General features: G+C 39.6%; 1 protein-coding gene across 1 annotated transcript in view; it reads right to left on the bottom strand.

The window, feature by feature from the left end:
• Positions 1-14,724, bottom strand: part of AGPS (alkylglycerone phosphate synthase) — a 139,119-nt gene that overhangs the window by 103,775 nt on the left and 20,620 nt on the right. Inside the window, exon 2 of the mRNA XM_072121633.1 lies at positions 7,471-7,560. Within this exon, the coding sequence (XP_071977734.1) occupies positions 7,471-7,560 (90 nt within the window). The remainder of the gene's footprint in view (positions 1-7,470; positions 7,561-14,724) is intronic.

Below are 14,724 nucleotides of genomic sequence, written 5' to 3' on the forward strand. Positions count from 1 at the left end.
AGAAGCGAGAAGAAAGGAAACGCCGGGTTATAATAAATGAGACAAATTGCTCTGCTGGCACCGCTGTTGGGCGGCGTACACACAAGAACTACAGCACGCTAGTAGTTGTGTAAGTGGAGCCGCTGGAGGTAGAAGTTCAGAGAAATCGGATGACATCTGAACGTACTAAATGTTCAGGATACCAGGGGTCATCCGCTAGGTAAGGAGTTTCATATAGATCGCACAAAATAGACTTGTGTAATATTGAAAAACAATATATAAGAAAAAAAAATGTACAAATTTGGTCATTTAAGATGTACTATCCAAGAGAACAGGATAGAGGGAGAGGGGCAGAGTTCTGCAATATTAAGAATCAGAGGATTGGGACAGATCAAGCTTAAAAATGTAAAAAGAAAATCCTTAAGAACTCCTAAAAGGAGCAGTGAGTCCTGAAGGCCAATGGCTGGGCAGAAGAGGCCACCAATGGCTGGGGGCGGGCCAAACGAGGCCGCCAATGGCTGGGGGCGGGCCAAACAAGGCCGCCAATGGCTGGGGGCGGGCCAAACAAGGCCGCCAATGGCTGGGGGCGGGCCAAACAAGGCCGCCAATGGCTGGGGGCGGGCCAAACAAGGCCGCCAATGGCTGGGGGCGGGCCAAACAAGGCCGCCAATGGCTGGGGGCGGGCCAGACGAGGCCGCCAATGGCTGGGGGCGGGCCAGACGAGGCTGCCAATGGCTTGACCCATCAATCAAACAAAACATTTTTCCTCTACTAATGTTGCTCTTAGTAAATGTCTGAGGCTGTGTTCACATCTTATCAAAGGGGCTTTTATTCTGCTGATACGTTATAGAAAAACAATAAGGGAAAAAAAAAAAGTAAATACAACAATGTGCCTGCATTTCTAGGATATTCTAATTTATAAATCTGTAGGACTCTCCTCCCTCCTCGCTCAGTGATTGGCTACTGCTGATGTTCCGGGTGCTTTCCAAGTGATGAAACTGTTCTTATATAGACAGAGATATCACTAGGGAAATGCCACAGTGTATGATCAGCGAAGACCAGGGATGGAGGCCATACAGTGGCACCCGTTCCCCCCGTAGCCTCTGCTGAGCGTGTACTGTGATCGCCAGCAATAAGAATAATAGAAAAATGCAGCTTGATGAGCTTTATCATCCAGTATTTCCTGATAGATGGGATGTACACTATACAAAAATGATGCCTCTGTTAACAGTATATATTAATGGCCACATTCACACAAAGCTTTCCTGGCATTTACATTTAAAAGTGTCCAAAAGAAGCAATGTGAATGTTGCCTAAAGTGAACTACAAGGGAAGACATTCTTTTTATAGACAAATAAAAACAAAAAGTTAGCCAAAAGAACATGAAATAGTGGTGCACGCGAATGCACAGAGATTGACCACATCCTATGTGTGCCTATTTCTATTACATCCTCCTGTAGGTCAAAGATAGGAATGGCTTTAAATGTACAACAAATGACACATTGGACTAACAGCTTTCAATGTCTGAATGCCAAAGAGATGGAAGTAGTATGGGTATGTATAGAAAAAGTCATACTAAATTGAAAATGTATATTTGTTAAATCCAGTCTTGACCAGCAGACTGTATATCTTGGCCAGATGAAGGGTTATAATACCTATAAGACGGACCTCCCGTAAACATAACACAGTGCTCTGGTCTGACCAGGACAGAAAAATAACGAAATAAGCAAAGACACCAAGTAAAATTAGATTCAGTTTTGGCTTTTGCGCAGGACATCCTCCATACACAGTAGACTGTAAGCTCTTGAGAGCAGCGCCCTCCACTGATCATGTCATTGTGCTGTAATCTCTTATTTTATTTGTACATGTCCCCCCTAATATGTAAATCTCTCCCATCACAGAGGTTACAGCAGCCATAGGCACAGAAAAACAAAAATAATAATATACTTTTACTATCAGTGCCAAGACTGCGCCCAATGGGACATAAAGGAACATAACAAAAAGGGTTTTACACAAACATTACACAAACAAATATTACGGAATCCTCTGTGATCAAACATCTCTTCTTCTCATCTTCATCCCCAAATTGAAACAAAACGTTTCATCCATAATAAATTAGGAAAATGCATAAAACAACCATTTATTAATTAGATCATACAATAGCTACTCCATTACAGAATTTCCATGGAATTTTCTAATTAACTTCTCTCCCGGATCTGTTCTCCATGTATTTGGTGCTTTGACTTTGATTAATAATAATTTTCTATTCAATGGCTTGTTGTGTTCCAGGTTACAGCGAACAGATGGAAAAAAAAAAAAAACATATGTAAAGATGGAGGGACAGGTTTACTGACTTGTTTTTTTTTTTTGCAGTTTTTCCTGTTTTATTTCTTTGTTGTCTTTTAAGATACGATATGGGGAATAAAAAATATTTTTTACATTTAACAAATTATACATTAAAAGGGCTTATTCAGAAAGGCCGAAGTGAGATGTTGTATACGCGTCCGTTTTTTTTCCTGTCCATGTGTCATCCGTTTTGTTTTTTTTCCACCTCCTTTTTGTCCTACCCAGGCGGTTGCTTACCAACATTTGAGAAAAAACAGACTGGACACGGATGTCAGCCGCGTGCTTTGGTTTATTTTTTTATGTGGATCCTTTGACTTCTATAGAGGTCTATAATTTGCAAGCGAGAGGGAAAAAAAACAAAAAAAGTGCATGGTCTAATTTTTTTTTTCTGTCTGCAACAAACAATGTGTGAACACAACCCTAGGAATCAATAGGTCCAAATGCCATCCACAAAAAAAAAAAAAAAGTATAGTATAGAGACCTCAAAAACGTCCGTCTGAATGAGCCCTAACTTCCTAACTTCTCTATTACAGAATTTTCATAGAACGTCACAATAATTTCTGTCCCAGAACTTTTCTCAATTTATTTTGTGCATGACAACTGCTGCTACTATTACTACTACTACTACTCAGAATAATACTATGAATACCACCACTACTAGGAATACTACTAATAATAATAATATTATTAAATCATTGCACTAGAAGGCAATATTTTTTTTAATAAAGTGAATCTGCTGCTGTACAAAACTGAAAATGCTGCAAGAAATTTTGGGTTATTTTTGATATGCAAATAAATTAAAAGAAATAAAAAAAAAACAATAATAAACAGGGAAAATTCTAAGAATAAATAGTAGAATAAGAAGAATAAATAATAGAAATATTAAAATTAAAAGAATAAAATAAGAATATTGCCATTTAAAAAAAAAAAAAAAAAAAAAAAAGCTGTAGCATGGTTCGGCCTTACGTCGTTTTAATATTCAGCTACATGGGGGATATCGGTTAGGGGGTATGTTTTGCAGCACCTTTGTGTAAGTTCCTATGTGACAGCGCTCCGGATGATTTCGGATGCTCCGGTTTTTTGCTGACGTACTTATTAATTAATGAAGACACAGACACAACGTGAAGGAGCTGGCAGCTGAGATATAGCGTGTAATGCTCCCCACCGTGCCCATTGTCTCCAGCTCTCACATGCCGGGTGCTTGGGGTGGACACAAAGAATATTGTCTGGGGTTTATCTCCTGAGCACCAGGCAGCTTTGCATGTGAGAAACAGATGTGGATTATTTATTAGGTGGTTTCAGCGAGAGGTAAACACTGGAACATTCTGCTACCACGAGGCTGGGAAGTGCAGCAATTACAATCACAGCGCTGCCCCCATCACTCATCCCCGGCCTATAGATAAGGGGAGAGCGGCAGATAATACACTACACAATGCTACTAGCAGCCTATACATCTCTGCTGACCGGGGGAACCACACATACACTGCTGGAAAGAACACAATTTCCAAAATTTCACACTGGTTCCTGGTACTGTACACAGGCCACAGTATACACGCCAGCGGAGGGCATGTATACAGATGGCCTAAATTCAAGCTTCTGTTGGAATTTCCAATATATTACGGAAAAAACAAAATTATAAATCAACTGACCATAACTGAGGACAAGTCTGTTACTGTCTGATTTTAAAATCAATCTATTGCTATCTTACAAGAGTGTATACCAACACCCCCAGATGTCACTGCCATACACAACCCCCACTAACATCTAACTCTCCATGCTCCATCCATCCAGAGTGTATGCCAACGCCCCCACATGTTCACCCACACTAATACCTAAATATCTATCTAATGTATCCACAATCAAATAAATCTATCTATATATGGATATATTAAACATCTTTGTATCCATCTCACATTTATGCAGTGCTGGGGACCTGGGTTTAAGTCCCAGGGTCAAAATCTGCAAAGAGTTTGTATATTCTCTCCATGTTTGCGTGGGTTTCCTCTGGGCCCTCCAGTTTCCTCCCACACTCCGAAACATACTGGTAGGTTGATTAGATTGTGAGCCCCACTGATTTGGCAAGATCTGTGTAGTGCTGCGTAATCTGTGAGCACTATATAAATAAAGAATTTTTATTACCTATAATCTAAACATATATATAAAAATGATAGATGATACATGTTATACAGGGTGGGCCAATTATATGGATACACCTAAATAAAATGGGAATGGTTCGTTTATAAACTTCCTGTTTGTGGCACATTAGTACATGGGAAGAGTTTCATGTAACACATCACACTTATTGATAATTTCACAAGAATAACAATGGTATGCTTGGTTTCAACTTTATTTACAGGTTTATGATCATTTATAAAATGTGTTCAAAGTGCTGTGTTTTATTGTCAATGTACGGTAACCCTCTTCTCCCACTCCTGACACACTGATAACTCCACCGCAGGAGAAGTGCCGGCACAGTCTCCCAGTATCTGTTGTTTCTGATGCTGCACATCTCGTATCTTCACATCATAGACAATTGCCTACAGATCACCCCAAAGATAAAATTATATGGGGATCAGATGGGGAGACCTTGGTGACCATTCCACTTTCCAGGAACCTGTTCATGTAGGAGAATGCTCGGATCTTTAGGTCATCAAATTTGAAGCTTTTTCTGGATCGGAGACCTTGTGAAAACTTGAAGACGACTCACATTGGCGTAATCAAGACATTACGTTAGGAGTTTTCCTGGTAGTTTTTCTATTGTGCGCTGCCTCTCATGGCGAGTGTTCTGTCTGGATTCTATACCACAAAGTAATGGAAGGCTTAAAAACCTCATATGAAGGTTTTGACACTTTGAGATGCTTTCATAAGGAAGAAAACACCAGCTAATACCTAAAGCTTGCGCCATTGTGGTGCAGTATGTAAGCCGCTGCTTGTGAAGATTAAAGTTTGCTACCTCAATACACAACATTTTCTCTAAAAAAATTTTAAAATGTTTTCTTAATAGTTTTCACAGCCCGAAGCATCTGATCTCCATGCACCACAAAATCTAAAGAAGTAGCAAGTAGATGACTGCAAGCCACTAATAGAGTGTAAGCTCTCACGAATAGGCCGTGTTCACACACTACATATAAATTGCAGTAAAAAGGAAATCTTCCATCAAAATCAAGTGTCCATGGTAAACCAGGTACACTTACTCATAGATCTAGGGACCCCGACTATGGTAATCTTGTTAACAATGGCCACCTTCCTTCTAAAATCAACTTTTAAAGATTGTACCAATGAGTCTTAAAGGTGTTACTAGAGCACCTCTGTGCTTCAGAGTCACAGGCTGTTACACTGTCTCAGCACACAGTGGGAGGGGGGAGACATGCTTCTGCACAGTGTAACAGACCATGAATCTGAAGCCTGGAGGGGCTCTAGTAACACCCCCCTCTCCTCTTCCTCGGGACCCTTCAGGCTCATTAGCATAACTTTAAAGGTTCATTTTAGAAGGAAGGAGGCCATGGATAACAAGTATAAAATATATAACAGTCACAGTGCCTGGATCTATGAGTAAGTGCTGGATTGTGGTAGCTGTCCTTTAAGAAAGGATTGGCAGCTTCTCAGAATCACTAAATGTTTGCAATTCGGAGAAAGCGAAATGCGTGAACGCAGTCTCAGGACACTTGTGTGTCTAATCGCTGTTCTAGGATTTAGTTACACATAATGGAACGGATGACCACACTTAACATTTAGAAGAACCCTTACCTCCCATGTTAAACATTTCGCATAGAGAATTGTCAACAATATAAGTTTATAGGAACAATGTGTGTAGTGCTCAATACAATGTAGTCATTTATATATGATAAAGAATAATGATACACAAATATATACAGACCAGTAAATATCACATTCTTACACCTGCCGCTCGTCCCGGCCAGCAGAGGGATTTCAGAATATGTCCTCAATCCAAAATATATGGAAATGTTTAATAATATTTTTTCAAAAAACATCAGAATCTTAAGAACCTGATGATTATTCATTAATAAATAAAGCAGCGAGATACACAGTACTTGTACTACACCAGCTACTGTAGTGCTCCCTCTATCTTCAGGAAGAAGTTCTGCAGCAGCTGCACCTACCATGACCTCAGATTTGTGCTGGGATCTTAATAAAAGGAGGTAAGGGGGAAAACTAGCGCTGTAATATCCAGGTTGTCCGCATACCTGAGCAATACAGAATATGGGAAACGTAGTGCCAGACATTAAAAAAGAAGAATTTTTATTTGTTGTTTTTTGGTTTGTTTTTGTTTTTTTAAATTCTCAATGGTTTTCTACTGAAACATCTGTATGATGGTGATAACACAATTTTAGGCAATTACCATTTAAGCAATTTCTTAATATATTGTTGCTGGTTCTCAAAATCCAAGGCCCATCTTTTAACATTCGTACATTACAGCATTTTCTGTGTCAGCATCACAGCTCCTATAGTTTATCTTATTTCCCTCAGTGAGGATTGCGTTCATGTGGAAGACATTCTCCTCCCCCCCCCCCCCCCCCATCACTTTCTCCATCTCCCGCCCCTTTAAAAATGCTTGATTGCACGGCTCATGCTCTGTTTACACAAGGCTGCACCAACTGTGCGGTGCTTGCTGATTGGCTGATCATAGAATAGGGGCGGCACTGTGAGTCAACAGTGATTAATTAGTGGGCGGCTGCTGTAGATAAACAGACATGATCATTGGACAGAGTCACAGATGACTCATCCTAGGATTTACATATCCCCCGCCTGCTCAGATTAACCATTTAAAGGTTTGCCTTTCAGTGATTGTACTACAGCACCATCTACAGGCGCGCTGAGGAAAGTCACCATCCAAGTGACAAACATTAATATCAGTACTTTCTGACAGATTGCTACATTTGGTAAACAAAATGGACCAGATAATTAATAGTTATACCAACCAATGATCCCAAAAGAAATAAATCAATCAATTCTAATTAGTCTAGAGAAAAAGCTAAAAGCCCAATACTTAAAAGCAGCGTTTTCTTTACTGTCATTATACATCTAACGTGATGGAAAATTCCATAGAAACTTCAATCAGACACTTTGCAGCAATAAAATATGTTTTACTTCAGCCATAGAAAGGGCTAATATTTTCTCTCTTACCTCTTGCCAGTGAATTCAGCTTGGCCCTTCTTGTTGAAAGTAAATTTGGAATCGTTGTAACCCCATCCGTTCCACTTCAGGAGCTCCTGTCTGTACGAGAAGCAGAGAAAACAGAGTCAGACAAACCTACAGAGCTGCACATGGTTATTACAGCATAAGAGTCGTACAGCCCCGAAGTATTACAATAGCATCACAATATCAACAACATGCAAAGACTTCAAAACAGAAATGAAGTCTTCAAATATCCAAATATCCTTGGTTTGCTTACAACATAAAATAAAATAAAAAAATCTGCAATGATGAATGAAATATATGTATGTGTATGAATCGCAGACATAAAACATGTCAAGTATAAAAAGGTTTTCCAGGTGTATGAAGATACAAGGTTCAGTTGCTGAAGACAATTTTGGGTACGGTTGTTCTTTATACCCCATTATAGAACTTGAAGTCTGACTGTAGATAAGAAATAAACTTGCACAAGATACATTTTTTTGGGCTGATTTCAGTGACATTTTTTCTATACAAAGAAACCTCAAAAATTCATCAATTTCTGATGTTTTCATTTTATGACTAGTACTTCAAAGGACATTCTAAAATATTATATGATAAGTCTTAATAACTATTATAATAAATATATATATATATATATATATATATATATATATATATATATATATATATATATATATATATATATATATATAAAGAAAAAATAGCAGCACAGTCTCTTTGAAAAAGTTGGTCTATGGGTGCTATCCTATACTCTCACCATGCAGAGTCCATAGAATACAGAAAATGAAAAACGGCAGCACTCCATATAGTGAAAAGCAAACGTGGTTTTTATTCCACCTCGTATATATGTATATATATATAGATATATATATATATATATACACAGGCGGTCCCCTACTTAAAACAACCCCTAGTTACAAACGGACCTCTGGATATTGGCAATTTATTGTACTTTAGTCCTAGGCTTCAATAATCAGCTATAACAGGTATCACAGGTGTCTGTAATGAAGCTTTATTGTCAATATTGATCCTTATGACAATCCAACATTTTTAAAATCCAATTGTCACAGAGACCAAAAAAGTTCTGGCTGGGATTACAATGATAAAATATACAGTTCCGACTTACATACAAACTCAACTTAAGAACAAACCTTCAGACCCGATCTTGTATGTAACCACTGTAGTAGAAAAAGCAAGGAGCGGCACTCACCAGATTCGTGCAGAAGGTTTATTCAGATACACAGAGTATAGACGTGGACATGGTGCAGACCGCGGCAAGCGACGGGCCGTTTCGCGCCTATGTGGCGCTTTCTCAAGCCTACCGCCTATCTTGTATGTAACCCGAGTACTGCCTGTATATAATATTTAACATCAAATAACAAACTGAAGATGTTTTATGCTCCTAAAACACAGGAATAAGGGGGGCACTTCGAGATTCAAAATTTTTCAAAAAACATTGCCACATTCCATATCTATTCCCCCTAGTGTCACTAGAAAATAAATAATTCTTTATTTATATAGCGCACACAGATTACGCAGCGCTGCACAGAGCTGCCAGATCAGTCCCTGTCCCCATGGGGCTCACAATCTAATCAACCTAATGTTTTGGAGTTATTGTATACCTGTAATACAGCAATAAGCAAACAGCAAGTTTTTGTGGGATTGTAGATTTTAAGTGACTTTTGTACAAAGTGTTTCTTACACTGCATATTAGAGGTTTTAAGAGGTTAATAATGTCAGAGCTGTATTGCAGCAGTGGGTGATGTGGACACTAGGTGGCAGTACAAATACACTGGGATGATGCCATGTAAATACCTCTACCCCCTGCCTTATCCGCTAGATTGTCACAGCAGTGAGGAACATCTTCCTACAACTTCATACAAATCACACTAATACATTTCATAAAAAACACAGTCATCTGCATATCCGGAGCCCAGTACGAAAACAGTCATGTGATCACAGACAGATACTAACATGCCCCATATGGCTAAGAGGCTACAACAGGAGAAGGGTGGAGTAGTGCAACAGCAACTGTCAGGAGTCCTGCCACCAAAAATGTCACACCTATGCCATAGGGCTACATATAGAAGCTTTAAAGACTTCACGTAGAAGCTGAAAGATGGGCTTGGAATAAACCCACTTGTTTTTTCATCCTATACATACATACACATATATATATATACTTATAACATATGTAATATGTAATAATAACAATAACATATGTAATATTCAAGTCGCAATCTATGATGATTTTTTTTTGTGACCAATATGTCACGACCCCTCTTTGATTAGGGTTACCATTAGATCCTAGACTTGGATGTAATATGGCATTAACACAGACCTGTTGTGCTAGACTAGTACAATATAAGGGATTAATAATAATCAATTATAAGGGGGAAAAAAAAAAATCACCTAAATTGCCTGTAATATGGAAAAATATTACTATGGCTATTTCTCTTCTAATTAAGACTCATTTCAGTGTGTGTTTGTATACAGATAGATAAATATAGATAATAAAAGGAAAATCCAAAGCAGCACAGCAAATGAGCAGTGAGTGCACAGCCGTAGGTTCTGTGGCGTGGACCGTTATATAAAATATAGGCAGCACTCCAAGGTAATTCAAAGTTCAAAGGTGAAGTTTAATCCAATGTGACGTTTGGGTGGGTGCCACCACCCAAACGTCGCATTGGAATAAACTTTGAATTACCTTGGAGTGCTGCCTATTTTTGGATTTTTAGATAGATGAAAGATAGATAGATAGATAGATAGATGAAAGATAGATAGATACGTACAGAAAATTCAAGCAGCACATTCAGCGGGTCAGTGGGTGGGTGCAAGCTGCATAAGACTGGGCCCAGAATCCTCCAGCAATATAGAAAAAGGAAATTGCGCAGCACACCAGATAAACCACACCACAAGAACATTTTTTTCACTTTATCTGGTGTGCTGCGCAATTTCCTTTTTCTAGATAGATAGGTAGATAGGTAGATAGTGTATACATGCATAGAATCATGGACAGATGATAGATATATTTTAAAAAATATTTAAAAAAAAATAATAATAAAAAAAAAAATCAGCAGAACTCCCAGATAATGAGAAGTGGTGGTGGTTTTTATTGCACCGCATGTGCAATGTATCAGCTATATAAGCCTAGATAAATGGGAATAATGTCATTCATTCTGAGGACACAGTAAGGTAACGTGATATCCCTAGAAACCACTAGTGTGACTGGTGTATGTGACATTCCCAGCTGGTGACTGGTGAGGACACTGGAGTCTTTGCCGCCTTCTCCCTGTGGTTTATTATTAGGAATAATGTCACCAGCTCAGATCTCAGACCTCACCATGGTAAGCGAAGGAATAAGGTCAAACAAGGTAGTGCGCCTCGATATGACCCCATACTGTACATGACTGGTGCCAGCCATTACATGCCCTGAGTAACGACACACTACAAGTTTTATGGACCGACCACAATAATTATGACCCAAGGGTTTATTACTGCTGATTTCTACAGAGATGGAAATAATCATTCTTATGAATCCACACTCACGGCTGCCCCTGTGCACATGCAAATGTCTAGTCTCTAAATAGTTAACAATACAATGACCAGTGTGTGTGAGTGGGCACTAGGTGGCAGTATTGCTCCATGAGAATTTCCTCCAGTGCTGCTCCCACCCACAGACTCCTTATTGTTCCATCACCCCGCACAGAGGTCTGGGAGAAGGGGAGGCGCTGGCTCCAATATTCCTCAATACCAGGGAGCAGGCGCCTTACTCACACAAAGTAGGGAGGATGTTCGTTAAGGTTTAATATTATGCGGATCTGTAAAACCCAATTTTGCACATTGCTGTTCATTCATTTCATGTTGGCAGGGTCATCAATATGACATAGGAAGCCATCAACATACACCCCCATATACATAGCATAAGAGGATGTCATCTTTTGTGGGAATCCTAAATCTCATGTCCCCAAATTTACCAACAGTGGCCAAGAATCCTAAAAAAAAACCCTGCCTGTAGATGAGCCAATTTCCCATCTGGTGCCTACATGTACACACAGCAATGTTATCTACATACACAACATTGTGGTTTTGACTTCTTAGGTAAATTTTGGAGATGATAGACATTAGTTAACCCCTACACGCCTGCCATATTCATACTAACTGCACACACCACATGAGGATAGCATGTGATAGACGTCGACGTGGCACATTTGAAACAGAACCATAGCACCTAGTTCTGACGTCATATTAAAGAGGAGTATCTCCCCTTTAATATCTCATCAGGGCATTCGTAGAAAACATAATTTTTATATACAGGTCCAATCCCGACTATCTTTAACAGTGGATATCACCTGGAAACATATTGCTGGTGCAATATTAAAGTATTAAAGAGGAGATATGGGCGTTTGAAGTGCCCCCCCCTTCCCCCCATCAGCTGAAAACAGAATGAAGAAGGCGCTACAGGGTTACAGAATGACCGTTTCAGAAGTACATGCACCCTCTGCATCTGTAGCAGAACCGGAGGAAGGATGATGGATTGATGCTGTTTTTTTTATCACATTTTGGTTAAGGTTTATTCAACTTCACCACCATATTTGTCATGTGTCTCACAAACCATGAAAGAAAATGTAAAAAAAATTATATTATAAAATTATATGTAAAGCGCTTCCAAAGATATCGTCATTTAAAGGGCATCTACCACCAATATGAAGGACTGTATGCAAACGATCCTGAGGGGCTCTAGGCTCCGTGGGCGTTAATGGAGCCTGGAGCCCCTCAGGCTCATTCGCATACAGTTCTTCATATTGGTGATAGTTGTTCTTTAAAGAAGAAAAGGATTGCAAAAATGTACCTGACATCCAGGCACTCATAACCCTTAGAGGATCAAAATATGACAAATCTTTTTAATAGGCGACACTAGAGAGCATGGATATGCAAAAAAACTATGTAACAAATCAGAAAATATTTTGTAGACCCCCACCCCCTCCATCTCTTACACTTTACTACATGACATGTCCAGGCTGCTGTACTGTATGTATTTGATCCTGTATTAGTTACATGCAGTGATGTAGAGTTCCTTCTTGGCAGGATCATTATTGTACAGATCTTTTATTATTACATTATTATTCCCCTGAAGTGTAACAATCATAACTTGGTGAATCATCAAGGAGTCACACGGAACTGCTCCCGGCTAAACTTTCACAACTTGTAACATCTTCTTACAGAATTACATCGGAACTATGAATGTAGCAATATCCAGAGATGCACAACTCTCACTATAAAGGATTGTAAAAAATACCCCTTAATACCCCAATAATCCAATCATGGAGCCTCAGTGAATGTCTGAGTTCTTCTGCACTACTTGGATATATGGACAGCACAAAGTACCAAGACGCAGTGAGACGAGGTGAGCCTTGTAACTCATAGAAATACTATAGACCCCCCAAGAAATAATCATTATCCCCTTCACTACACTTGACCATCAGGGTTGCAAGAGCCTTCGCCATTAATAGCGTCAGTACCCTAGACCCCCAGGTAAGTTACCTGAGCTATGACTACTGCAAGGAGAACAATACACAAAAGCAAATACGGTATCTAGATATCAGACTACGCTGGCAGGAGACTACACAAACACTGTACAGAACAAATACCCACCTACATGCCGGCGGTAATAACCTAAAGGCAGTGGCCCGCTTCAGAAGGAGAACGTCACACAGCAAAAAGCCTTTGGGAAAGGTTGGATTCCCCTGAACCCCAATCCATGGAATTGGCTGGAAAAGGAAGTGTGATACACCGAGGCCTCATCACATTTCCAGAACTTTGTGTTGTAGCGAGGTAGGTATTAATATCCTGCCCCCATGGGGGTTCTCAGAAGAGCAAGTGAAACAATCGACTAGTAATGTCTTGCTGCCAGACACCGCAGGACATCATCAGGGGTCTTGTGGAGCAGAGGCCTCACTGGACCACAACTGTTCCTCGCTAAACAAGGAGCATGAGAACTTGGAATAAGCGACATGATAAATTTGATGGGGTAAAGAGTAACGCTACTAAAATACATGAAGGAAAAGGGAGAATCCGGGACAATCCGTACACAGTGTAAACTTGCTATGAACTAACAGCTTAAAACAAGTACAAGAGACGCATGGACATTAATTTTGGGATCTGCAGCACATTATATTTTTGAAACATTATTATAAAACCTATTTTCCCCATCATCCACAACCCACAATCAATTGGTCAGGACATTATCATTACTTTCCTGCTGCGGACTTGTTATACGGCTAAGAATGGACTATGGACTACATGATGTAAGATCCGTGTATGTGAAGCAAAGCAACACATTAAGGAAGTTACTCAAGTCCTTGGGTTAAGAGTAAAAATGTGTATAAAGGTGACTATACGTCCATATACAGGTCACTGAGAGTACGAGATATATGTGGATTTCTTCTACTTTAACTCCTTTAAACACAAAAAAAAAAATGTAAGCTCTATACAGGCAGGCCCCGACTTAAAGGGAACCCGCCACCACATTTATCACAAATACAGCTAGTAGAGCCCTATTAACTGACGCCCATGATTTTAAAGCTAAAAATAGTTTCCTTTAGATCCCCATAAATCATCTTTAGAATTTTACCTTGTATCAGGGGATATCTACAGTGAGTCAAAGGGGGCGTGGTCACCTCTGGCTCAAACCAACAGCTCCTCCCCATACTTTCTCTGTATGCAGCAGTAATGTCATGTGACCAGGGTGACACCATCTTAGGTTCTTTAGCCTCCCAACATTAGCAAACCGTACACCATTAAAATATCGCACATGAAATCACAGCAGCCTGCAAGGAGAGGAGTAGAAATCCATGGAGGCAGGTTTTGCTTTCATGTGATCAGATCACATATATGCATGGTGTACAGTTTGCCAATGTGAGGCGGCTAAAGGATTTTTTTAAATATGGTGACAAGTTCCCTTTAAGGACACCCGACTTATAGAGGACCACTATTTATACATGGACCTCTCTTCCCTCTGTGACCTCCGGTGAAATGCTCTTGATGCTTTAGTCCCAGGCTACAATGATCAGTTGTAAGGTGTCTGTAATAAAGTTTTATGGATAATCCTTGTTCTCATGAAGCACAAAATGTAAAAAATACTTTGTATGTAAGTCAGAACAGGACAGAACAACCCCATGTCACTTGTTTGAGGGCCAATGACATCCCCATACAGTAATCAGCGCAGAGCCCCTTGTTATG

This window comes from Engystomops pustulosus, chromosome 8 (assembly GCF_040894005.1).
Source record: "Engystomops pustulosus chromosome 8, aEngPut4.maternal, whole genome shotgun sequence".
NCBI classification, from domain to species: domain Eukaryota; kingdom Metazoa; phylum Chordata; class Amphibia; order Anura; family Leptodactylidae; genus Engystomops; species Engystomops pustulosus.